We start from the raw sequence: 24,978 nt of genomic DNA, 5'->3' as shown, positions 1-24,978 counted from the left end.
CTACAGTATTGTATATCATTGTTCTTAAGGTGATCCACAAATTCCTGGGATGTGAATTGCATCCCATTATCGCTGATTGGTTGCATGGGCCTTCCAAACATTGTGAACAACTCATCCAACTTCTTTATTGTTCTTTATGTCGTGATAGAATTCATCATCCTGACTCCGGGATACCTGGGCACTTTTTCACATTGCTGGGTAGATGCCAGTGTTGTAACTGTACTGGGACAGCTTTGCTTATCTTATTCCAGGAATTGACCATATATTTTACAAAATCAACAAATCCTGACCATGCCTTACAGACATTTAACCAATCATCTTTCTTGTTTCATCCATGAACTCCAATGGAAGATCCAAACCTTCGCCAAGCGATGGGCATCCATCTCACAAGATATTTTACTTCTCATTATATTGCTGGCAGGAAGTGACAATGCTAAGGTCATATCTTGTTTCCACTTTGGTAGAGAGGACCTGCCTCCCTGCATCCGCTTCATTCATTCTTCCACGTGTCAAATGATTCCGACTTCAAAAACATCAGAGGATAATCATCCCCCACCCCAGCAATTTCCATTTGCTTTCTGCCATTCCTTACAATGCTGACCAGGATTTAAGTTTACTGTCTGAATTGTTTTCCTTCATTTGCAACGTTCACCTCTAGGCATCTATTCTCCTCAAGCATCTTCCATCCCAGAAAGCCAGTTGGTGAAAGATCGATCTGGAGCCAATCTTGACACATTTATTCACAGAGTTACATATTGCAATATATCCCTCTTGTCACAACAATCACAGTCAATTTATAGAGGTTAAGGTCAATCCTGAGCTATTGCCCACCGCTTGCATGCAATTCACCACAGTGAATATATCATTAAAATACTGGGTCTATCTTCAGAACAATAATTGTGAATCGTTTGTCCTTCACCAGTCCTCCTCCACTCAAATCATCTGGTATCAGGCTGGCAATTTAAGTACCTTACCACCTGAGTCATAACTCTTGCTTGGAACCAGAGCCCAGTCACTGAGGAAAATTTCTACCAGAGCTCTGACTGAACAAGCCATCAACTTTCTGAAGCAGAAGCTCCATGACCTCAAGGATTCTAGAATATCAGCCTGAAGAAGTTATCAGATTCTGGTGGGTTGCATGCTCCATTACTACAGTTAAGTAAGACACAAACACCAATACTCATGCCTCTCTTCCAAGGCTTTGGTCATGTGGTGTCTGGAATGAGGGATCATAACTATAAGATTAAATTTAAATGCTTTAGAACCAGTATAATAAACTAGAGAACACCAGTTTAAATCTGATCTTGACACTTTGCAAATTTTATTTCAATTTAATACAAAATATGGAATAGGGTGGCATAGTGGTTGGCACTGCTGCCTCACAGCGCCAGGCACCCGGGTTCAATTCCAGCCTTGGGTCACTGTCTGTGTGGAGTCTGCACATTCTCCCCGTGTCTGCGTGGGTTTCCTCCGGGTGCTCCGGTTTCCTCCCACAGTCCAAAGATGTGCGGGTTAGGTGGATTGGCCATGCTAACCTTAGTGTCCCAAGGTGTGTAAGTTAGGTGGAATAGCCATGGTAACTGCATGAGGTTAGTGGATGGGAGGGCCCGGCTGGGGTGCTCTTTCAGAGAGTCAGTGGAGACTTGATGGGCCAAATGACCTCTTTCTGCACTGGATTAATCCAACGGTTTTTAATGCTGATATTAGTAAAATTAACCATGTGATTGTTGGATTGCCATAAAAACCCAGCTAGTTCACCAAAACCTTTTAGGGAAGGAAACCTCCTGTCCTTACCTGGGCTGGAATTTTCTGGACCTTCACACCAGCAGGATTCTATGATGCTGCAGCAGTGAACGGAGATTTGGCTGATCATCAAATTCTCCGTCCTTGCAGCTCCAACAGAACATCCCACCCAGGCCCTCCCATCCGCCGTATCCCCGTAACCCTACACATTTACCATAGCTAATCCACCTAACCAATATATCTTTGCACATTAAGGGGCAATTTAGCATGGTCAATCCACCTAACCTGAACATCTTTGGACTGTGGGAGGAAACCGGAGCACCCGGAGGAAACCCATGCAGACACGGGGAGAATGTGCAAACTCCACACAGACAGTGACCCAAAGCCAGAATTGAACCTGGTCCCTGGCGCTGTGAGGCAGCAGTGTGTGGTGAACCATCGTTGGTTACCACTGTGGGGTTATTCCAATGCTGCTGTTGGGTTAGGGTGTTGCCACTGTGGGGTTGTTATAATGTTGTTGTTGGGCTAGGGTGTTTACACTGTGGGATTAATATACCTGTGGTGGATGCTGTTATGGCACATCCTGGTCGGGCCCCGCCTCCTGGGAGAGGTATAAGACCCTCTGCTCAGGCGGGACCCCTCCAGTCTGGAATGGTGTACTCGTGTTTAGATAGTTCCATTGTTTGTCAATAAAAGCCTTCAATCGCTGAAGCCTTGTACCTCGTGCTTGATTGTCGCACATCACAGTGCTACAGTAGAGTGTGAGAGGACGGAAAATTCCAACCTTGGTCTTAACAAATGTGACTCCAGTCAAAACAAAAAACAAGGTGGATTCTTATTTGCTCCCCAGTATTCACTCTTTACAAAATGCAGACACTGAGTGCAGTGGTTCTCAGGGCAAATAGGAATGGGCAATCAATTCCCACATGCCGAGAATGAATGCTAAAAAAAAATTCAAGAGCAGAGCAATATTATCCCCTAAGACCTACTTGTGTTCCACTCTTGTCCACAGTGAGCCCATGGCAGTTCAGCAGAGAAAGAATTGAAGAAGTAGAAAGTAGACCAGGTCAGAATAATGATGTAATAGGTAACCTGATAGACATTGATGAGTGTTGTACCATGACCTATACCTGCACAGAGAAGAGACAACGTAAACACACTGAAAGTAAATTTGGTATCATAATGCAAACTTCCAACTTAATGAAACAGTCACCATTGCTGCAATAGACTTTAATTACATAAAAAGAATAACCATCCATGTGCTATCGCTTCTCTATATAAAGGGGAAGGAAGAAATTACATGTACTTAAATATACTGATGACAAGATGTATAGTTGGAAAGGCGGGCAAGGGAAGAATACTCAAAAAGATTGGAGGTGGGGTGTGCACTACTCAATATTTAGCAGTAAAATTTGGAATAGGCAAACGTGAGCTGCCGACTAATTGAAAAAGTAATGCCATTCTGCCCAGTGCTCCACATATCAGGAGGAGATTCCGGTTGGTGCAAGGATAATAGCACTTAAAGCTAAAATGCACCATTTAAATCTAGCCTTTGCTTCCTAAAGTTGAGGTGTCTTCTGGCTGGAGCAGCTCCTGGTGCAGGAGGTGGATAGGAGGGGGATAGGAGGGGGGAGTTCCTGGTGTGGGAGGTGGATAGGAGGAGAGAGCTCCTGGTTCCCACACCAGGAGCTCCCTCCTCCTATCCACCTCCTGCACCAGGAGCTCTCTCCTCCTATCCACCTCCCACTCCAGGAGCTCCCTCCTCCTATCCACCTCCCACACCAGGAGCTCCCTCCTCCTATCCACCTCCCACACCAGGAGCTCCCTCCTCCTATCCACCTCCCACACCAGGAGCTCCCTCCTCCTATCCACCTCCCACACCAGGAGCTCTCTCCTCCTATCCACCTCCCACTCCAGGAGCTCCCTCCTCCTAACCACCTCCTACACCAGGAGCTCCCTCCTCCTATCCACCTCCTGCACCAGGAGCTCTCTCCTCCTATCCACATCCCACTCCAGGAGCTCCCTCCTCCTATCCACCTCCCACACCAGGAGCTCTCTCCTCCTATCCATCTCCCACAAGTGGGGAGCTGGCAGCCTGACCCTGCTGGAGTGAAAAGAGGCCATCAAGGCCCCCCAGGTGGTTGGGGGTAAAGGGGGGGGTGCCACCTGGGCATTGCCAGTCTGGCAGTGCCCACTTGTCCCCCTGGCACTGCCCAGGAGGAAAAGTGGCAATGCCCAGGGGGTATCTTGGCACTGCACACCGGGCATCGGGCAGTGCCAAGGGGGCAGGTCCAGAGTGGAGCGGGGCCTAATTGGGGCAGGGCCTCTTTGGGTGGGAGATCAGTGGGGGTGGGGGGGTCCCACTGCCACTCTGCATTGAGATCAGTGACAGAGGGAGGGAGGCCAGCAATCGGGGCAGGCCATTGGGCTGTGGTGCGGGAGGTCAGGTGATCGGGGCTGCCGGGGCAGAGGGGGGTGGGGGAATCGGGGGATCGGGGGTATGAAGTGGGGTGTCGAGGCTGGCTGGAGATTAAGGCCAGCAGTCCTGGGATTGGGGGGTGGGGGGAGTGGTTTGGAGGGGCAGCATTGCAGGGCCGTGGGGCTGGCCAGCGATTGTGCTGGCCACTGATCGGGAGGCCAGCAGTGTTGGACTACTACGCATGCGCTAATCTCCTCACTGACAGACTGGTGCATGAGCTGTGGCCCACTCAGCGCTATACTGCTGGCCTCTCCAGGGCTAATAGCAGCCCCCCCCCCCCCTCCACAGATTTTCAGCATGATTCACGCTAGTGCACTCTGCAGTGCACAGTGTGGGGGATTCATTCTGAAACTCCCACTGAAAAGACCAGCGGGATTTACTCCAGTTTTACCAACTTCGACACTTAGAATTCTTTTGGGAGAATCGGCCCTCACTACTTTACCAGCCACAACTCAGCTGTTCAGGTCAGAGAGCACTGTGTCAATGGATGGCCAGCATACATGTCACGCAATCTCAGACAACAACATGAACAGAGAGGTCACCTCAGTGTGGTTGACGAGACAGTGGTCTTTCCAAGATTTCTGAGACTCGACATATTACGATTGCATCAAGGACATTTGGCTATCATAAAATGCCCAAGCAGAGAAATGATCCATGTTATGGCTGGAGCTTGCTGTCAACCTGAGAGAGAGAGAGGACATCTATCCTTCCATCTGGATGTGAAACTATGACAAGCATCACAAGCAAAGCAATCTGCCAGACCTCCAACCAGAAGAGCCAGTTAGAATCTGAGATCAAGCTCGCTATAGACTAGTGGTTGGAAAAACACCACAGCCATGGTCCAACCACATCCAAAAAGATAACAGTTATGGTGAGACAGAACACTGGTTGTCCCACAGAATCAACCTCTTACCCCATGGAAGCAATCATCTACCCAGTCACACTGGCCAGAGAGTGGTGCACCTTCATGGTAGCAGGATTGCTAAATTGTTCTGTAGGAGCAATCATGGCACAGTATGAAGTTATATCATTCCCTGTTGCAGTCTCTTGATATGCCACCAGTCTGAATTCAGATAACCATTACATCAGTTTAACTCTCCTCAGAATCATAGAAACACTACAGTGCAGAAAGAGGCCATCTGGCCCATTGAGTCTGCACCGACCACAATCCCACCCAGGCCCTACCCCCATATCCACCCGCTAATCCCTCTAACCTACGCATCTCAGTTCACTAAGGCGCAATTTTAGCATGGCCAATCAACCTAACCCGCACATCTTTGGACTAACAATGTTTAACTTAGTTCTAACTGGTTAACTTAATGGTTAACTTAGTTCTAACATTGTTTAGTATAAGCAACCACTGAGGTTTGATGCTGGGACTGAATGATGGGAGCATGGTGGCACAGTGGTTAGCACTGCTGCCTCACAGCACCAATGCTGGTTAGGTGCATTGGCTGTACTAAGTTCTCCCTCAGTGTACCTGAACAGGCACCAGAGTGTGGCGACTAGGGGATTTTCACAATGACTTCATTGCAGTGGGGGAGGGCCTGGGTGGGATTGTGGTCGGTGCAGACTCGATGGGCCGAATGGCCTCCTTCTGCACTGTAGGGTTTCTATGATTCTATGAATGTAAGCCTACTTGTGACACTAATAAATAAACTTAAAAACTTAAAATAATGGACAATCTAAGAAGGAGAACAAACCAAGTAACTCTAAAATGTAGTTATATCTAATAGTTTTCCAGCTCTGTTTCTTTATCTCTAGTTCTCTCCATTGACTAAAAACTTTCCAATATACAGTGCTAGTTTCTTCAGATCATGTTGAATCTTCCTTTAGCAACTTACCCTCAAAGAGGGGGCACATCTTCCTCCAAGCTGTGATTCCACCTTGACTCGTATACTGTCCAAGGGCAATTTCAAGAAAAAACACTGGGACTCCACAAGTAAAGAGGAATAAAATATATGGAATGAGGAAAGCACCTGAATGGAAGCAGACAGTAAAAAGCATTAACCAAACATTTTTATCAGCGTGGACATAAATATACTTTGGCCCTGAATGTCTTAATTCTTTTCAGCAGGGTAAGTTTTCCAGTCCTGCCTGATGGGCATATAGTCGCAGGCAGAACGGAAACTCTGACAGTCCATTTAAAGGTCCATTGACCTCAGGTGGAAATTTCCGGTCTCAGGGGTGGGGGCCTGGAAAATCCCGTATATTTATTTGAGACATTTACTTCTGAGTTGCTTTAACTGTTCTGGAATATCAGCATTCTTACAAGTTAATAATTCCGTTTAGAAAAATGTTTTCTCCCAGAAAAAGCTACAGTTTGGCGGAATTTCATCTCAGCAAGGACAGGAACCTTGAGTTTCTAAAACCAAAGCTTTGAAAGTCCCTGAACTGAAGTGAAGTCTGGAGAAGGCATGGGAATGTTTTCAACTGTCAATTACCGCTTGAGAAACAAACCAGTTTATTAGACCTACCCATCTGTCTTATCATGCATTGGAGTACCCTCTTTAGGAAGCAGTAATTGGCAATAACTCATGTGAAATATGAGTGATTATATTGGTAAGTGCCACTGTTTTAGAAAATGACATAGGATTTTAGCCCTGAGTTGTGTTTTCTTGTGAAGAGAGAACCAAGAAATAATTGAAAAATAAATGCAAAAGCTCTATTTAAAATAATGTCAGAAGCCAGACCACTTTAGCGGTGAGCATGGGTGTACTTTAATTTCGATTGAGTAATGTCCAGAAATATCTTTTTTACTACTCATTAATAAGACATGGGCATCGCTGACTGGCCAGGATTTATTGCCCATCCCTAGTCACCCTTGAATTGAGTGGCTTGCTTGGCCATTTCAGAGGGCAGTTGAGAGTCAACCACATTGCTGTGGCTCTGGAGTCACGTGTAGGCCAGGCTAGGTAAGGACAGCAGGTTTCCTTCCCTAAAGGATGTTAGTGAATCAGATGGGTTTTTCTGACAATCAACAATGGTTTCATGGTCATCAATAGGTTCTTAATTCCAAATATTTTGTATTGAATTCAAATTCCACCAAATGCTGTGGTGGGATTCGAACCCAGATCCCCAGAACATTCACTGACTTTCTGGATTAATAGTTTTGTGTTAATACTACTAGGCCATTGCTTCGCCATACAGAGGAATCGCATGTATTTACTTAGTAAGACACTCCAATATTTGCAAGATGCACATGTGGATAAATTGTGTATTAATAGTACTGTCATTCATCAACATATACATCCAACATAACATTTCTGATTATGCATAGTGTAAGAAAATCGAAAAACATGCCACAAATCAATTTTGATCCTAATTTTACTTGTATCACAATGACTGAGACAGGCTAGAATAGATTAAAGATTCATGTAACTTGTAACGTCATCATGCCATATGATAATTGGTGTCAGGACTTGGCTGCTTTAATGAGTTTCAGCCTCCGGGTGTTGTTCAAGGGAATTATTTACAATCCTGCAAATCATTTACCATTTCCTTAACTTTGTGAAAAGTTCACCTCGACTGCTTAATATTTTCATGACTGGTACTCATCAAGATACTGTTAGTATCATCAATAGACACTGTAGGACAGTTCTTTTGGATTAGATAGAAAAAATGCAAAATAATTTGCAGGCAGCACAATGGCACAGTGGTTAGCACTGCTGCCTCACAGCGCCAGGGACCCGGGTTCAATTCTGGCCTCGAGTCACTGTCTGTGTGGAATGTGCACATTCTCTGCGTGTGTTTCTTCCGGGTGCTCCTGTTTCCTCCCACATTCCAAAGATGTGTGGGTTAATTTGATTGGCCATGCTAAATTAACCTTAGTCCCCCTTAGTCAAGGGGATTAGCAGGGTAAATACGTGGGGTTACGGGGAAAGGGCCTGGGCAGGATGTTGTTGGGGCAGACTCAATGGGCCAAATGGCCTCCTTCTGCACTGTAGGGATTTTATGATTCTAAAAAAAACTCTACCCTATTGTTAGTGTCATAGTTAATTGTACTGAGCCAGTTGAAGGTGTTTCCTGTCAACATTTTGACAACTATTCACATCTAATTCAACAATTAGTTTTGATTTTTTATGAACGTAATTGTCAACCAGCGAACTTGCAAAGCAAAGATGATTTTGAGCTGAATTAATTAAGCCTATAATCCGATGTGACTAACTCTGCACATGTTTAATGTTTCAACACATGTACAGAAGAAATGAATCATATTGGATTTCAGAGTTATGAAAACAAGCTCCAAATTAAGTAGTTGTCCAGCTCCCCCACACACAGCACAAACAGGAGTTAAAAAGTTGGATAAAAGCAGCTACGTGACATCGATACAGTTGAATTTTAATGTGGATAACTAAGAAGTAGTTATACTGTTGTATGGAGCATTAACAGGAAATAATTGGAGCTTGTAACAATGGCAATGTTATAATTGTGGGGACGTTTATCTTTGTATAGACTGGAACAATCAAATGTGCATGAGTGGTCCAGAAGAGAAGTTGGGGAATGTTTTCGTGATAAGTTCTTGGACCAATACATTTTGTAACTTACTAGAAATGCAGCTGTCTTAGGTCTAATATTGTGCAATGAAGCAGATTTAATTAGTAATCTTGTAGTAAAAGATCCACTGGGAAATAGTGATCACAACACCATGAATTTGAAGTTAAATTTGAAAGTGACATCTTCCAATCACAACTAAGAATCTTAAACTTAAACAAAGCCAATAACAGCGGTACGAGGGGAGAACTGGTGAAGATAAAGAGGGTAAATAATCTAAAAGATACCGCTGTAAATAAACAGTGGGAAACATTTAAAGAAACAATTCAAAATGCCTAACAAATATCTTCCATGCCAAACAAAAACTCAGCAGGAAAGACATGTTTATAACTATACAAAAAGTAAGAGAGTAGCTAAAGTTACCATTGGTTCATTAGAATCAGAGAAAGGAAAAATTATCATGGGGAATGTTGAAATGACAGAGGCATTAAACAAATATTTGTATGTCTTCACAACACGTAAAATCTGTTGGGTGCCCATCACCTTCTTGCCCACCCTTGACCTGTTTCCTACAGTACAGGGGGTGGATGAGTCAACCACTAGATCACCCGTCCTTGGGCCTATTTGAGGCCCAATTAATTGGCAATTAAGGGACATGATCCACTTCCACTGCCACAAAATGTTGGGCATGGCAGGTGGGCAGTGTACAAAGACCATTCCTGAAATGGCTTCCATGAAAAAGGAGGATGGAAGGGTGGGCTCATCAATCAGAGGCTGTCTTGTGTGCAGTGGGGGCACCCTCCCTCATAATGTCATCAACCCCCTTTGGTTCCTCCCTGTCTGCCCTCAGAAAACCCTACTCCCACCCTGCTCTCCCCCTGCCCCAACCTCTCTGATTCTTCACTGCCCTAAAAGCCCAGGACTTAACCATCTCAAGTCACCATGATATTCTTCCTGATGGCTCTTTGCAGTCCTGGCAGCATCAACCTCGGAGTTCTGGTGCTGTTGGCACTGCTCGGGCTTCAGGACAATCAGATAGGCTGGCAGTTCTTGACAGTGGAGTTTACTCCCACAACCCCTGTGAAATCCAGCCCCAAGTGAAAAGAATCACGCTAATAATCTTTAAATTTCTCCATTTTAAGAACAAGAGTACAATCAAAAAATAATTCTGACGTAACATATTCTACAATGCCAGCATATCATCTTATGGTTGATCTGTGATCCAATGATCCTGTCAAGTATGGTAAAATTAATAAAACTGATGCTATGATTTCTCTCTCACAATCGACATTCAAGCAGTACATTTAATGTCAAACTGACACGATTTAAAATAGTGAAGTTACAGTGTTCTTTATAACTAAACGATTCCTTTCTGAGCTTCCTATTAACTACGTGCAGCAAAGGCCTAGCGTCATAAAGGGTGATTATGTTGGAAAGGGTCAAAAGTGTGAATGGGAAGGAATAAATTCCACATTGTTACACAGTAATGAACAGACACTCATTCAATGAATAGTCCACTAATCATACATTGTTAAACATTTTCAGTGCTTTACAATTAACTGAATATTTCAATTAGATTGGCGTAAGATGCCTTAAATTAAGTTTTCCCTTCCTAAAATAATAATTTCAGGAAAAAAAATCTATTTCATCAAATGCCTGAAAATTAACTAATTTCTCTGCTCTAAGATGTAGGCCCTTTTGGAATTGATATAGCAATATATACGTTGACTGAATCCTCTGATTGGGGCCTAACCTGCTTCTCACCAGTCTAACCCAAGGCTTAACCAGGTACTCATAGCCTAACCCCAAGATCCAACCAGGCAAACAATTTCTCTCCATCAAGGTCCAATAGATTCCGAGTGAAGACAGGACAGGTTCACAGAGTCTCCCTCAAGCCTAACAAAGTGATTGCAGCCTTTCCCAGATGCCAAGTTGGGTGCTCAGCTTCTCTCAAGATCAAGTCAATTACTGATAGGTATTTGTGGGGCCTGCACATCTTTGGACTGGTCCCGCCATAGTCTACAGGATTTCCCGTAGTATGGACTCCCTCCACTGGGAAGGTTGCAACAGGTGTTTACCATTGGCGGACCAGTAGATCTGACTGGCAAGAATGGCCGAAAAAGTCTGGCCAATGTCTCACATCTGTGACCTTCCATCAGAACTGATAGAAATGTAATAGTTTTGGAGTAAGTTAAAGTGGGGAGGGCGAGAAGAAGAACAAAAGGGAGACGCTGGAAAGGTTGGAGGGAAGGAGAGATTAAATAAAAAAAGACTCAATGATGCAAGGCCAAAGGTAATGAATGGGACAAGTTAAGCTCTGTCGAGAGGAGGTGTGCATGGTAGGATAATGAACAGCTGCTGTCTAAATGCAAGGTTAAGAAAATAAGAGAAATGAAAGACCAAACCAGCAAAGAAACATGAAAAAACGGACAGAATCACAGACTTGCAGAATGGTTACAGCACAGGAAGAGCCTATTTGACCCGTCATGTCCTAGACCCAACCATCTTCAGCTGCTTCATTAATGTTCTCTCTATCGTAAGGCCGGAAGTGTGGATGTTTGCTGATAATTGCACAATGATCAGCACTATTCACAATTGCTCAGATACTAAAGCAGTCCATATCCAAATGCAGTAAGACATGGACAATATCCAAGTAACATTTGTGCCACACAAGTGCCAGACAATGACCATCTCCAACAAGAAAGAATCACCCCTTGGCATTCAATGACGTTACTATCACTGAATGCATTACTGGGGGGGGCGGGGGGGCTACTATCGACTGGATTAACAACATAAATACTGTGGAAGCAGCTCACTGGAATAATGCTTCCTGGGTGAAAGGAGGTTTAGTGATATGCAGCTGAGATGCTTTTCCTGCAGGTGTGAAGGTCGAGATGACTCTTATCTCAGAGTGACCTGCTCTTCTCGTGTTTGTCCAAGGTCTGCAGCTCCCCCATTTTCAGGCATTGCAAGCAACCTGAAGGTAGCAGGTTCTTCTAGGAGTTAACATCTGTACTGACACCCTACACCATACATCTTGTGGATGGTACATGCTGCTCCCACGACGTGTCCTTGGTGGAGGGATTGAATGTTTGTGGAAGGGATGCCAATCAACCAGGCTGCTTTGTCCTGGCAAGTGTCAAGCTTCTTGAGTATTCCATCACACTCCTGACTTGCGTCTTGTAGATGGTGGATAGGCTTTGGGAAGTCAGGAGGTGAGTTACTCGCTTCATGAATTCCTCGACTCTGACCTGCTATTGTAGCCACAGTATTTATGTTGTTAATCCAGTCGATAGTAGCCCCCCCCCCAGTAATGCATTCAGTGATGGTAATGTCATTGAATGCCAAGGGGTGATTCTTTCTTGTTGGAGATGGTCATTGCCTGGCACTTGTGCGGCACAAATGTTACTTGGATATTGTCCATGTCTTACTGCATTCTCCACATCATAATAGACTAAGACATGGCAACTAAATTAACCGGCCAAAGAGGAAGACATAAGAAAGGATGATTGAAATTCTTTTGGAGAATGTGCCATACCTAACCTGTGCACAGGACAATTTTGAGGTCATTTCTGTGTATGTGTTTGGCCTGTTCAGCTATTGGACAATGGTGGGGAAACATAGACATCTCATGAAGGAATGTGGAAGAGATATTTGACAGTAAGAGATTTTCTGCAGGTGTAGGGGAGAGCAGGCAGGCATGAAGTGATTTTATTTTGGTGAATCAACCTTCGTTAGTTGGAAGCAGTCAGCTATTAGTTACGTACATTTTATTGCCCACTTCCTTCAACCATCTATCGAAACTTATTTTCATGTGCTGACTTGCGCTTTGCTTCAGTCACAAACTCCAGTGATCCATTCCAGTCTCAGAGACATCTGTCTGCCAAGATTTCTCCCCGCTCAGTCCGACATCTCTTATATTTAATCTCATATCTTTGTCCACCAATTCTATCTGCTCTGTTAAAAGGCAAAATACTGCAGATGCAAGAATCTGAAACAAAAACAGAAAATGCTGGAGAAACTCATCATCTGTGGAGAGAGAATCGAGCCAGCACTTCGAATCTGGATGATCCAGACTCGAAACGTTGACTCTATTCTATCTCCACAGATGGTGAGTTTCTCCAACATTTTCTGTTCTGTTCTGTTTCTATCTACTCTGTCCTATTTCCAATACAATTACTCCTCCATTCTTATGAAAATCAACCTAATTTCTCAAGTCTGTGTATTGATATTTTATGACGAGGCAGTATCCCAGTGAATGTGCACTTCTCTATCCATTCTAAATTCTTCATATTGGTTGAAGCTCTACATGGCATATGATAGTCTACTTGTGCTTTTACTAAGGCTTTAATTACAGTTTTACTGTCCTTGCCGTAATAGCCATTTGCTTGCTTTTAACAGCCTACCTCCTCCATTCTTGTAACAGAGATAAGGGAATCTCCAAATATTCCCCAGTCCAATTATTCCTCCAACCACCGACAGGATAAATTCCAACTTATTGCTCCACCTTTCCCTCTCCTTCAGCTTCTTGTTCCTTTCGCGGAGGTAGTTCTGGAATGAGGCAACCCCTTTTTGTTTCACTACCCCGGTGTCGCTGTTCATTTTCTTAAATTCTTCTGCCGGGTGGATGAAGAAGAAAGGTTTGAGGTGGAATATATGGCAAGGTGCCTCGTAATTAAAATATTCACAGCAGCAAATGTGTCAGCATGACACAGCAGTGCCATGGACATCTCCAGCGGTTATTTTCTCAGGTCAAAGTCAGGTTCCAAAACACATATTAAACAGGAGACAGCCAAATTCAGCTGGATAAGTAAAGCATTCAAACACAGTTTAAAAGGAGTAATCAATTATAAATCAGCAAAGCAAATATAGATGACTAAAAGGAAAAACAAGGGGTGGAATCTTCTCCTCCAGTCCATGGTGGGTTTCATGGTGGGTGGGGCTGGAAAATTTGGACAGTGGCCAGAAATCGGATTGGGAAAACAATTTGGAATTTCTCGCTCATCACTTTCATGGTAGGTGATTGGTGGGTTGGGTTTTCTGCTGATCCAGGGTGACGACCCTATTTGCCATGTCATGAATGCTCATTAAATATGTTACTTGCTGTGTGTGTGTGTGATCATCAGAAGCACAGAATGCATGTTTGTGCCAGTTATCCTGGGTGATCCCATGACTCATACATCCTGAGCAAGATCTGGCTTCCCTGTGGTGTGTTTCTCAGCAGTGGGAGACAGCATGCCATTGGCCAGTGGCGAGCTCTTCTGGTCCCACTGATATCAATGGGATTTTCCATTGATTCCACCCCACTTGTTGCTGCCTGACTGCTGTGGAGATGTATCAATGGAGTTCTCCAGAAAGGGACTCCAAGTCTAATCTAGAACAATGACCCACAAAGATGTGTGCCTCTGTGATGGTGGAGAATGCGGGTGAAAGCAGTGATGAATCTTTTTCAGATGGCTCCTCAGCATCCTTGTTTCAGGTTGGCTGGAGGGGGGCTAGGCCTTATGTTGGTCGTACTCCTCTGCCTAGTCTTGCTGGTGCCTGAAAGAGAGAGAAGACAGATTTAGTTCATGAGTAGGCAGAATACCAGATTGCACGTCACTCGTGAATGTCAGCAGATGATCAATTCAGGGAGGCCTCATCTCTACTAGGTTGCTGGGAGAAACCAATCTCGCCTTCCCCACAGGAATAATTCCTATCCTCACCAGCCAGTTTGGTGGCATCCTCCTCAAATATGGACAGATCTGTGATGTTGGCCGTCCCTTTCCAGTCTGGGATCTGTTCCTCCTACTGTGGGCAGGCTTGGCCTGCATGAAGGCAAAAGGAACAAATGTCATGAAAAAGGATGGAACAGAGGAAACATTGCCTCCCATATATGTGGTGAAAAGGTTGAGGATGGAAGTTATGCAACATGATAGGTCAGGTCATAGTGATGTGAAAGTATCCATGAGGCAATCTGTGTTGATATGTATCCTATTGTAGTGTGAGAACCCTGGAGAGTGTAGATCTTCGACTGCATGGTGCCATGACTAGAGTGTAATCTTAGTGATCTAAAGGTTCACTTACCCTGGTGGACTGGATTTTGGATGAGATTATTTATCCTCTTCCTGCAATGGATAGCAGGGGCAGTTGCAGGCCATGCTAACCTACTCTGCTATCTCCTTCCAGGCTGGAGAGGTGAGGCTGGTGTGCTCCCTGGAGCCTCAGGTACAGTACATACCAATGTTAGTGCACTCCTCTTACTGAAGCCTCGAGGGAGTCAGAGCTAAACCTGGGTGCAGCCTTCTTCCATTGATTTGTCAGTCCCCAAAAGAGAACTGGGCTAAAGAGAGTGAAAGGTTTATGCTTGGATGGCATTTAAATATGGCACCCAGACCTTTGACCCCATTAGGCAACGGCGGGGTGGATGAATCAATTCAGCTGGAGACGCTGTGCTGCTCGACTGCCTATCTGGAGACACAGTTGAAGAAGGTGCAAAAGCAGCGAGAGCTGGGGCCCCAGGTTGCCTCTTTTATCCCCCTCTTTGTGTCCTTCTTAAAGATTCTGTGGCTTGTGTCCAGTGCTAGCATTGGGCAGAGGGCAGGAAGATCCAATGAGGTGACTACTTTCCATGTTTGAAGGCAGAACATGGTTTTGAACTTTTAACTGTCAAGTACTATCCTTGTCACATTATGCCTCTGGCCTCGTACTAGGCTAGGTGCCACCAAGTCTGCGTAGCATTCTTCTAACAAAGCAGGTTCACTGGAGGTTCATTCTGAAGCAATATAGCCATTAGCACCAGGCCTGTCTGGTTTCAATGGGAAGTTGATTGTCCAAGGCCTGGCTGCATGAATACTGTCTGTTCGAACTCTGCAGTTTGCACATTGCAGCGTCCGGCCAGGTTTAAACTTGGCTTTTACATTTTGAGTTTTTATCCTTGCTCATGAAAAAATATCAATATTTCTGTACTAGTCCTGAAGGTCATAGGTCACTTGACCACAGAATTCATACAATTACATTACATAACTACGTTATTTGTATCTTTTAATATTTAAACTACACCTCTGTGTGAAAACATGTTAAAGCAGTGTGTTTTACTTGATGCTGTCGCACATTTACTGGAATGAATTATTTTGAATGATAGGAAACATGTGAAAACACAGAATCAGCTGATGAATGAGGTGGTGCCAAGGGGAACTCTGGCTCCCTGCAGCCAATTAGCAGTCATTTGGTTTTTAATAGGTTGGACGTGACCTTTTCACCTTTCTAGACCAGAAAGTACGACCTCAGAGAGCTTGTGGCCAATCAGAGGCTGGCAGCACCACCAGGAGTGATGGTCACTGCCAGTGGTGCACTTAGGGTTTGAGGAGGCCAACCTGAGCTGGGTCTGGCTTGGAGGTGAGTCAGGGGTCTCCTCAGGTGAGAAGCTGACAGGCTGCGGCAAGTGGATGGGGGGACAGGGCTGAGGTTTAACGAGCCATGGGAGGATAGGAACCCAGGGGCGGGTGAACCTTGGGAGAGGGCCACCAATCAGCCCAAGTACCCTGCTAAGGAGAGTACCCACAGCCCACCACCAGCTCACACGTGGAGTGTGGGTCTCTCCTTTTTTTAATTTAATCAAGAGATGTGGGCTTCGCTGGCTAGGCCAACATTCATTGCTCATCCCTAATTGTCCTTGAAAAGGTGGCAGTGAGCTGCCACCAGATAAATTCCAGTAGCAGTGGGATGTGCCCCCTAAATGGGCATTTGTTGCCCACTTAAGGGCCTCAACAGTCTGGCTAACCTAATGCCTGTCGCCAGTAGAATTGTGGTGGGAGCAAGGGCAAGCAAGGAGGCAACAGGCAGGCTGCCCAAGGGATTGTGTGTGCTCCCTGATTTCTAACCCGTCAGCAAAGGAGCGTAAAACCAGTCCCTTATCTTTCAGCTGTTGTCACTAAAGAATCCTAACGTGCTCAATACTTGATGAATAGACAATATGCAGGCTTATGGGATATGACTCAGGTTCTGAGGAGTTCTGCTAAACCTGTGTCAAACTACACAGAGTAAATTGAACAGTAGTGGGTTTGCATACTGTAAAACAATAATATTGAGGTGCAGGAGAAGATGCAAAGGAAATGAATAAGCAATTCCCCCACCCTCCTCACAGGCATCAGCTACCCACAACACACATAAGAGGAACCTCTCCTATGGGCTGTCCAGAGGGCCCAGCCCATCAGGGCGCTTCCCGGGGGGTGGACAGTGGGGGAGGGGAATTCCCTTGACACAATCTCGTTTTTAAAAAGCTGTTGTAAACCTCGCCAACGTGTTCGAATATTCAATGAGGGGGGAATCATGTGGCAGGGGGGCTGGCTAATCATAGAATCCCTACAGTACAGAAGGATGCCATTTGGCCCATCGAGTCTGTACCAACCACAATCCCACCCAGGCCCTATTCCCGTAACCCCACACATTTACCCTGCTAATCCCCCTGGCACTCGGTCAACTTAGTGTGGCCAACCAACCTAACCCGCACATCTTTGGACTGTGGGAGGAAACCCGAGCACCGGAAGAATGTGCAGACTCCACACAGACAGTGACCTGAGGCCAGAATTGAACCCGTGTCCTTGGTGCCATGAGGCAGCAGTGCTAACCACTGTGCCACCGTGCCATCCAATGTTAACATTTATTGAAATTGAAACAGTTATCCAAAGATGTGTGGGTTAGGTTGATTGACCATGCTAAATTGGCCCTAGTGTCAGGGGATTAGCAGGGTAAATGTTTGGAGTTACGGGAATAGGGCCTGGGTGGGACTGTAGTTGGTACAGGTTTGATGGGCCGAATGGCCTCCTTCTGTACTGTGGGGATTCTATGATTCTAAATCCATTAAAATTAGGATCTCGCCCTTTGTGAGAGTGAACCAGATGACAACACCGGTGAGGGAAATCATGAAATCCATGTCGTAGACCACCAGCACGGGCTCAAAATTACCCCTGTATTGTTGAAGAACTATGGGAGGAGCCTGGCAGAATGAGGATTGACAAACATCGCTTAAAGAATACTGATCTCTTCAACACAATCTTGTCCTAACAGCTACCACTGATCAAGATTCTTCCCTTTCTCTGCTGATGGACTTGAATTTAGTTATTTTTAATTAGTTCAGAATGACACGAAACGATACTGGGGAACGGGGCTGGAGTGACAACTTCTGTTCAAGAGCAGAATAGCTGCCATTTTATGAAGGGGAAGTTTGAACTCCCTCCAAGGCCTTTCCAATTGACATGATTGTGTTGAGAAGTTGAGGCAGTGACCAAAACCTTGTGAATAGTCATGTAAATCAGCGTTCGCCCCAAAGCTGTTTCACTGGGTGAAGAGTCCTCTGCAGGCACTCTGCCTAGTGAAATGGGGCAGGTAAGGAGCAGACACCTTCACAGTTAAGTGAAAAATATATTTTTGAGGGGCCAAGAAGAACAAGACTTGGGCTCCCCACTCTCAGAGTCATAGAATCATAGAATTCCTACAGTGCAAATGGAGGCCATTCAGCCCATCGAGTCTGCACTGACCCTCCAATAGAGTATCCCATTCAGGCCTTATCCCTGTAACCCCACGTGTTTACCCATAACCTGCACATCTTGTAGGGGTTAGTTTAGCATGGTCAATCCACGTAACCCACGCATCTTTGGAGTGTGGGAGGAAACCGGAGCACCCGGAGGAAACCCAAGCAGACACTCGGAGAATGTGCAAACTCCACACAGGCAGTTACCCAAGGCCAGAATTGAGCCCGGGTCCCTAGCACTGAGAGTCAGCAGTGCTAACCACTGTGTCGCCATGCTGCCCTAACTCCCCTTTTTTTCAGGGTGATCTTTGGGACACTCAATTGTTGTCAGACTTTGTATTCAGACAGTCTGTTTGCCCTTCCAAGTTAATGGTACTGATTTGGAACAATGAACCCAGTCTCCTGCAACACCACTCAGCAGTTAACATTTAATCTTGTATAAGGTATAAGTACCGTTTGTTACACACGTGGGAAGGCAGTGAAGGCCGAAAACCTTGCAACCTTTAAAAAATATTTGGCTGAGCACTTAAAATATCATAACATTCAAGGATATGGGACAAGTGCATGAAAATTGGATTAGTGAGCCTTTAGTGGTAGTTATTGTTGGTGCAGACTCAATGGACCAAAGGGCGTTTTCTGCACTGTATGACTCTATAACTCATTAATTTCCAGCTTTGAACTCTGAATTGAGGATTTTGAATGTTCTAAATCTCAATCCAGCAGCTGTATTAGAACGTTTGGCTGAGGTACATTGGGCTGAGCTGTGAGTCTGTGCCCATTCCAGCATTCCCCGTCTACTGAGCAGCCACAAGTTCAGAGAAATAATACTGGATATTATCTACAGGGGGAGCTTGTATTCTGCTGCAGTCAGTTCCCCTGAAAAATGAATTAGAAAGAAACAATTGCATTTCAAACACATTCAATTTAAAATGTTGCAAAGTGTTTTACAGGCAACTTTAATAAACAAATGATGTATTTGTGTACCGAAAAATCTCACAACGGCAATGGAAAACATTGCCAGGTCATCAGTTTTGTGGTGCTGTTTGAGGGATAACAGGAGATCTCTCTGTTCTTATTTGATTAGTTTTAGGGGATTGTTTACCTGAGAGGGTGTGGGGACAGTGGGTGGCATGGTGGCACCATGGTTAGCACTGCTGGCTCACAGCGCCTGGAACCAGGCTTCAATTCCCGGCTTGGGTGACTGTTTGTGTGGAGTTTGCACATTCTCCCCATGTCTGTGTGGGTTTCCTCCAGGTGCTCCAGTTTCCTCCCACAGTCTGAAAGACGTGCTGGTTAGGTGTGTTGGCCATGCTAAATTCTCCCTCAGTCTACCCGAACAGGCGCCGGAGTGTGGCGACTAGAGGATTTTCACAATAACTTCATTGCAGTGTTAATGTAAGCCTACCTTGACACTAATAAATAAACTAGATGAGTTTAACATCAAATTTGTAAAAGTACAGCGGTGCCTCAGTCCCAAACTGAACTGTCAACCTTGATTACAGGCTCAAGTCTCTGGGGTGGGGCTTGAACTTACAACCTCTGAACAACATATTAGGATAATCCTTATCCTCTTAATGAAAGACTCCTCAAAGCTAGGAACAGGAATTATCCAGAATTTCGTGTCACAGGGCATGTAATGGTATCTGGCATTATTAGACTAGCTGCTGTACCTTTCAGATCAAAAAGCATCTGTCCATCCTGCTGCTGAAAGGGCAGCAACCGGTAGGGTAACCCCTGGACCAATAATATTTATGGTTTGGAAAATAGACACAAGAAGGACCAAAGATGGAGGATTTATTGAATGTGGTGAGCATAATGTCAAATCAGGTACAGGAAAAAAATAAGAGTGGGAAAGAAAGCTTTGATTGAGGAAGGAAAAGAATAAAGGAAATGTAAAAAAAAAATCTGACTTTTAGAATCTCCCTGAAAAATTATAAACATGGACATCCATGGGATACATGTGGTGCACATGGACATCCAAAATGCATTTAATAAAGTGACACATTACAGGTTTTCCAGCAAAGTTGGAGCCAATGGAATAAAAGTGACACTGACAGCATGGATACAAAGATGGCTAAATCACAGGAAACAGAGTGGTGGTGAACAGCTGTTTTTTGGACTGGAGGAAGCTACATTTTGTGGTTCCCCAAGGATCAGTGTTAAGACCACTGGCTTTCTTGGTGCTTATTGATCCAGACTTTGGTGTGAAGGCACAATTTCAAAGTTTGTAGATGACACAAAACTTGGTAGAATTAATGAACTGTGAGGAGGATAGTGATAACCTTCAAAAACAGAGAGACCGGTTGTCAAAATGAACGGCAAAGTAGCAGAAACTTAACACAGAGAAATGTGAATTGATACATTTTGGCAAGAAGAATGAGGAAAAGCAATGTAAAATAAACTATACAATTCTAAAGAGGGGTGGTAGGTTTAGATCAGTTGGCTGGATGGCCGATTACCGATGCCAACAGCAAGGGTTCAATTCCCATACCGGCTGAGGTTATTCATGAAGGTCCCACATTCTCAACCTTGCCCCTCACCTGAGGTGTGGTGAACCGCAGGTTAAATCACCACCAGTCACAGCCTATGATCATCTGGGTCAATGCAACTTTACCTTTACAATCTGTGTAAAATTTAATTGGCAATTCATGGCAAATTGATAAGAGAGAAAAGAAAGTCTATAGGTGAGATGAATTAAGTATAGATTAGTGAGTAAACAAAACAATTTTTGCCTGAAATAAACAGACTACTTAAGAGATTATAATTGGCAACTTTCAAATTGAAATTGATACAATAGATCATGGTTAGCCATTTTTAGGCGATATAAGCAACCCCTTGTGGATGTTTTACGTGGTTGGGGCTGTATTACTGAACCAGCTGACACAAAAAAATGTGATGCCAAACAACTCCTCTCCTTGTTTGAAATTGGGTTGCAAAGACACATATCCAAGGAAGTAGACCATGAACTGGGTAAGATGAAGATATTCGAATGAGACGTTATGATACCCTTGCAATAGGACATGTCTGCATTCTGTGCCTGCTGGTCACAGCAATCCAATACATTCTCCTGTGTTGCTTATTCTATCCTGATGTGTATATCATTTGACAGGCCTGTAGGCACCATCGCTACATATTAGACTTATTTATGCTAAGTTATCATTATAGATGAAGCCAATTGCAGCCAGAAATTTACATTTGTTCAAACTAAGTAGATTGATCTTCACAACTTACAATATTTCTTCCAGCACACACATTTATTTGAAGGGTAATACCTGAATTTCCATAGCCCCAGGTTACCTTAGTGTTTTTAGTATATATGCTCATAGTTTTTAATACATATTCTTACCTCTTTGCTCCTCCCCAGTTGGGAGAAATATTTCTGATAAACATAGTTCTGGTACAACTCAAAATACAAAGCACCAGATACTAATATCATAGCTATTTTGTGTATATAAAATTTGTCTTCCTCGCAGCTGCAGTCATGGACCGAACTTTTGTAGGGACCTGCTTCGGGAGCACAGAGAATATCATTGCCGGACGTTTTGAGGGATCTCGTTATCCACCCTCTCTGCCTTCTCCATTGATGACCATATCCAATGAAGATGTGGACTGCTACACCTGACAGAATTAGCCAATGTTGGGAAGAGGGTGGAAATCCAGCAAAACCAGATCTTACTTACATTATGATAAACATAGAATACTGCAGATGCTGGAATCTAAAACAAAAAACAGAAAAATGCTGGAACATCTCAGTAGGTCTGACAGCATCTGTGGACACAGTAAGAAGTCTCACAAAAACCAGGTTAAAGTCCAACAGATTTATTTGGTATCACGAGCTTTCGGAGCATTGCTCCTTCATCAGCTGACTCACCTGATGAAGGAGCAGCGCTCCGAAAGCTCATGGTACCAAATAAACCTGTTAGACTTTAACCTGCTGTTGAGAGACTTCTTACTGTATCCACCCCAGTTCAATGCCGGCATCTCCACATCATAGCATCTATGGAGGGAGAGTAGAACCAATGTTGAAAGTCTGGATGGCCCTTCATCAAAGCAGCTCTGACGAAGGGTCAGCTAGACTCAAAACGTTGGCTCTACTCTCTCTCCACAGATGCTGTCAGGCCTGCTGAGATTTTCCAGTATTTTTCTGTTTTTGTTGCTTATTTACATTGTGTTTTGGCAGAGTGGCACAGATCCAGAGGCAGAGTAAATTGTTCAGCCAGGCAGGGTGAATGGCTAGTGGAGCAGTTTCATGATCCATGCTGTGTATCTTACATGCCAGGAAATGAAAGCTGCCAAACCAGCAAGCAGCCTTGAGGTTTCTCCATGGGTGCGACCCTGAAGTTAAACCGGAAAATGTGCCCAAAGCCATGCACATTTTGCCGATATTAAAAAAAACCCATCGGGCGCGGCATGTTTAAGAAACTGCAGTCAGGAAAATCTTGAATTGTTAGTGTAACTTATTCTTATAACATAAAAATTAATAAATGAAAAATAAAATAGAGAGAAGACAGCAGCAAAGATGTGTTTAAGTAAACAGGCTCTGGGTCGCTTACTGATGAGCACCTCACAGCTGAAGACACGCAGCAGGTGGAGGCAGGGATGTCCCAGGAAACTGGCACTCGGAGGGATGCCGGAGATCAGGACTCTGCTGGACCCCTGCCCAATGATGTACCTTTAGGCCCAGTCACCTCAGAGCTGTTGGAGCTGCAAAGGCAGAGTCGCGAGTATCAGTAGAGGATGACAGCATCCGTCCTTGGACTACAAGGCCAACTGGAGGAGTCCCATCGCCTTCTGTCCCAGGAGATGGTCCCGTCACTTCAGCACAATGAGGCCAACACTGTGAGGTTGGTGTCCACAGTGGAGATTTTGGTGCAGGACATGCACTCCATGGCAGGAGACACCCGCAGCATGGTCCAGCCCATGACCTCTATGTCTGAGGGCTTCACTGCATGGTGCAGACACTACTGGGAATTCACGAGTACCTGCGTCAGAGGATGGTGGGCCTTCTGGACCTCATCCCAGCTGCCCCTCTATCCCATGGACGTCCACCGAGCACATCGGGCACCCTAAGAGATGAGAATGGGTTGGTGCACAGCCTTGGGCCTTCCATCCAGGAAAACCTGGGTTTCCAGCCAATCTGAATCCCCACTTCCTGTGAGTGACACCTCCAGCCCCACACACCAATGAGGCAGCACTGCAATACCCGTGCTGCCCGAAAGCAGGCCAGGGCCCTCAAAGCCCAGGCTCCCTAAGGAGAGGCCCACCAAGGTCATCTCAGCAACATGGCATGGAAATCAACAGGCCTCCTCAACCCGAGCTGCAGATCCTGGGGAAACACCTGGACATAGTGGGAGATTGAAGAAGATTAAAAAGTGTCAGGCACTTAGTTGGCACGGGTGAAAGTAGACACTAGAGGTCACCACTGTATACAGTAACAAATAATAAAATCAGTCCGTTCACTCACACAGCCTCCACCCTGTCATTCCATGCCGCCAAGTCAGACAGATCCACGCACACACCCAGCGCTTCATTCCTGTGGAGTGTGAGAATGGCTGTGTTATGTCTCTCCCACACTGAGGACAGAGTAAAGAAGCCCTGCTGCAGACAAGCCCACCCACAGAAACACCCTCCCCCAGACGCCATTCATGGAAGGAGCAAACCCCACCCCTACCCATCAATCAAGTCTATAGCAGTTCAATTTTGCATCTCTTCACCAGGGCAGAAGAGGCTGATTGCCTGTCCATCTTGGGTTTAAGATGAAAGTGAAAACCTGGCCATAGAGGGGTCTGCAGTGCCCGAAACTATTATTCCAGCTTTGATGGACCCCATGATGTGCTCATTCATTGACATGCTCCCTGTGAGACAGGAGTTGAACATATTGTTGAACAACATGAGAGAAGGATCACTTTGTCTTCGCTGCAAGTCATCATTATTCTCCTGCAGAGTCAGGCCAATGGTTTCAGCCCCCTGCCATTGAAAACATGCAACCAAACAGTTAGATAGTGGTGGCACTACATCATTAGCTTGGCCTTACACATATTGTGGGAGAGCTCTCAACCGGCTACTCCCCCTCTCCCCGAAACAAGAGGCTATCAGGGCATCCCTTGCTTGTTGAACATTCCTGGTCCTGTCTACTGCCCAGCGTTCATTTTCTCCCTCCTCAACACCATCAAGCCCACTGCCCTCCTCACCATCTGAGAAGATCTGGCGCCCACCCATCTCCTCCAGGCTCTGACGAAGGGTCATCCAGACTCGAAACATTGGCTTGATTCTCTCCACAGATGCTGTCAGACCTGCTGAAGTTTTCCAGCATTTTCTGATTTTGTTTCCTCCAGGTCTCGGTGGTCCCCCCCTCTGCAGCATGAGGTTGTCGAGAATGCAGCAGACTACAATAATGCGGGAGACCCTCTGGGGCCTGTATTGTAGGGCAGCAACCGCCCTCCCCACCCCCCACCCATCCAGGCACTGGAACCGCATCCTCAAAGTCCAACTGGCTGCTCCACCAACACGTGTGTAGAAGCCTGGGAGTCATAGTATCGGGTCTCTGCTGATGTTTGTGACCTCTGCACTGGCGTCATCAGCCACCTCCTGAGTGGGTACCCCTGTCCCCAAGGAACCATCTCTCCATCCCTCCAGACGCTGCTCTCCCTCAAAGACAGCTGAGATTATTTGCGAGCAGCCCAAGATGTAACCGTCATGGGCGCTTCCTGGGAAATGGGCATACACTTGCATGATGTGGTCACAGAGAGGT

At 45.2% G+C, this 24,978-nt stretch overlaps 1 protein-coding gene across 1 annotated transcript in view; it reads right to left on the bottom strand.

The window, feature by feature from the left end:
- LOC144499057 (sodium- and chloride-dependent GABA transporter 2-like) overlaps positions 1-24,473 on the bottom strand; it is a 74,673-nt gene extending 50,200 nt beyond the window's left edge. Inside the window, exons 1-7 of the mRNA XM_078221113.1 lie at positions 24,419-24,473; positions 21,574-21,731; positions 19,898-19,961; positions 14,234-14,257; positions 13,123-13,332; positions 6,067-6,201; positions 2,733-2,873 (exon numbers count right to left, since the gene is read on the bottom strand). Coding sequence (XP_078077239.1) covers positions 2,733-2,873; positions 6,067-6,201; positions 13,123-13,332; positions 14,234-14,257; positions 19,898-19,961; positions 21,574-21,731; positions 24,419-24,473 — 787 coding nt within the window. The remainder of the gene's footprint in view (positions 1-2,732; positions 2,874-6,066; positions 6,202-13,122; positions 13,333-14,233; positions 14,258-19,897; positions 19,962-21,573; positions 21,732-24,418) is intronic.
- Between the last annotated feature and the right edge of the window lie 505 nt (positions 24,474-24,978).

Source organism: Mustelus asterias, chromosome 9 (genome assembly GCF_964213995.1).
Source record: "Mustelus asterias chromosome 9, sMusAst1.hap1.1, whole genome shotgun sequence".
Taxonomy (NCBI): Eukaryota; Metazoa; Chordata; class Chondrichthyes; order Carcharhiniformes; family Triakidae; genus Mustelus; species Mustelus asterias.
Note: the sequence above shows the minus strand (reverse complement) of the source record. Positions and strands in the feature narration are given on the sequence as shown.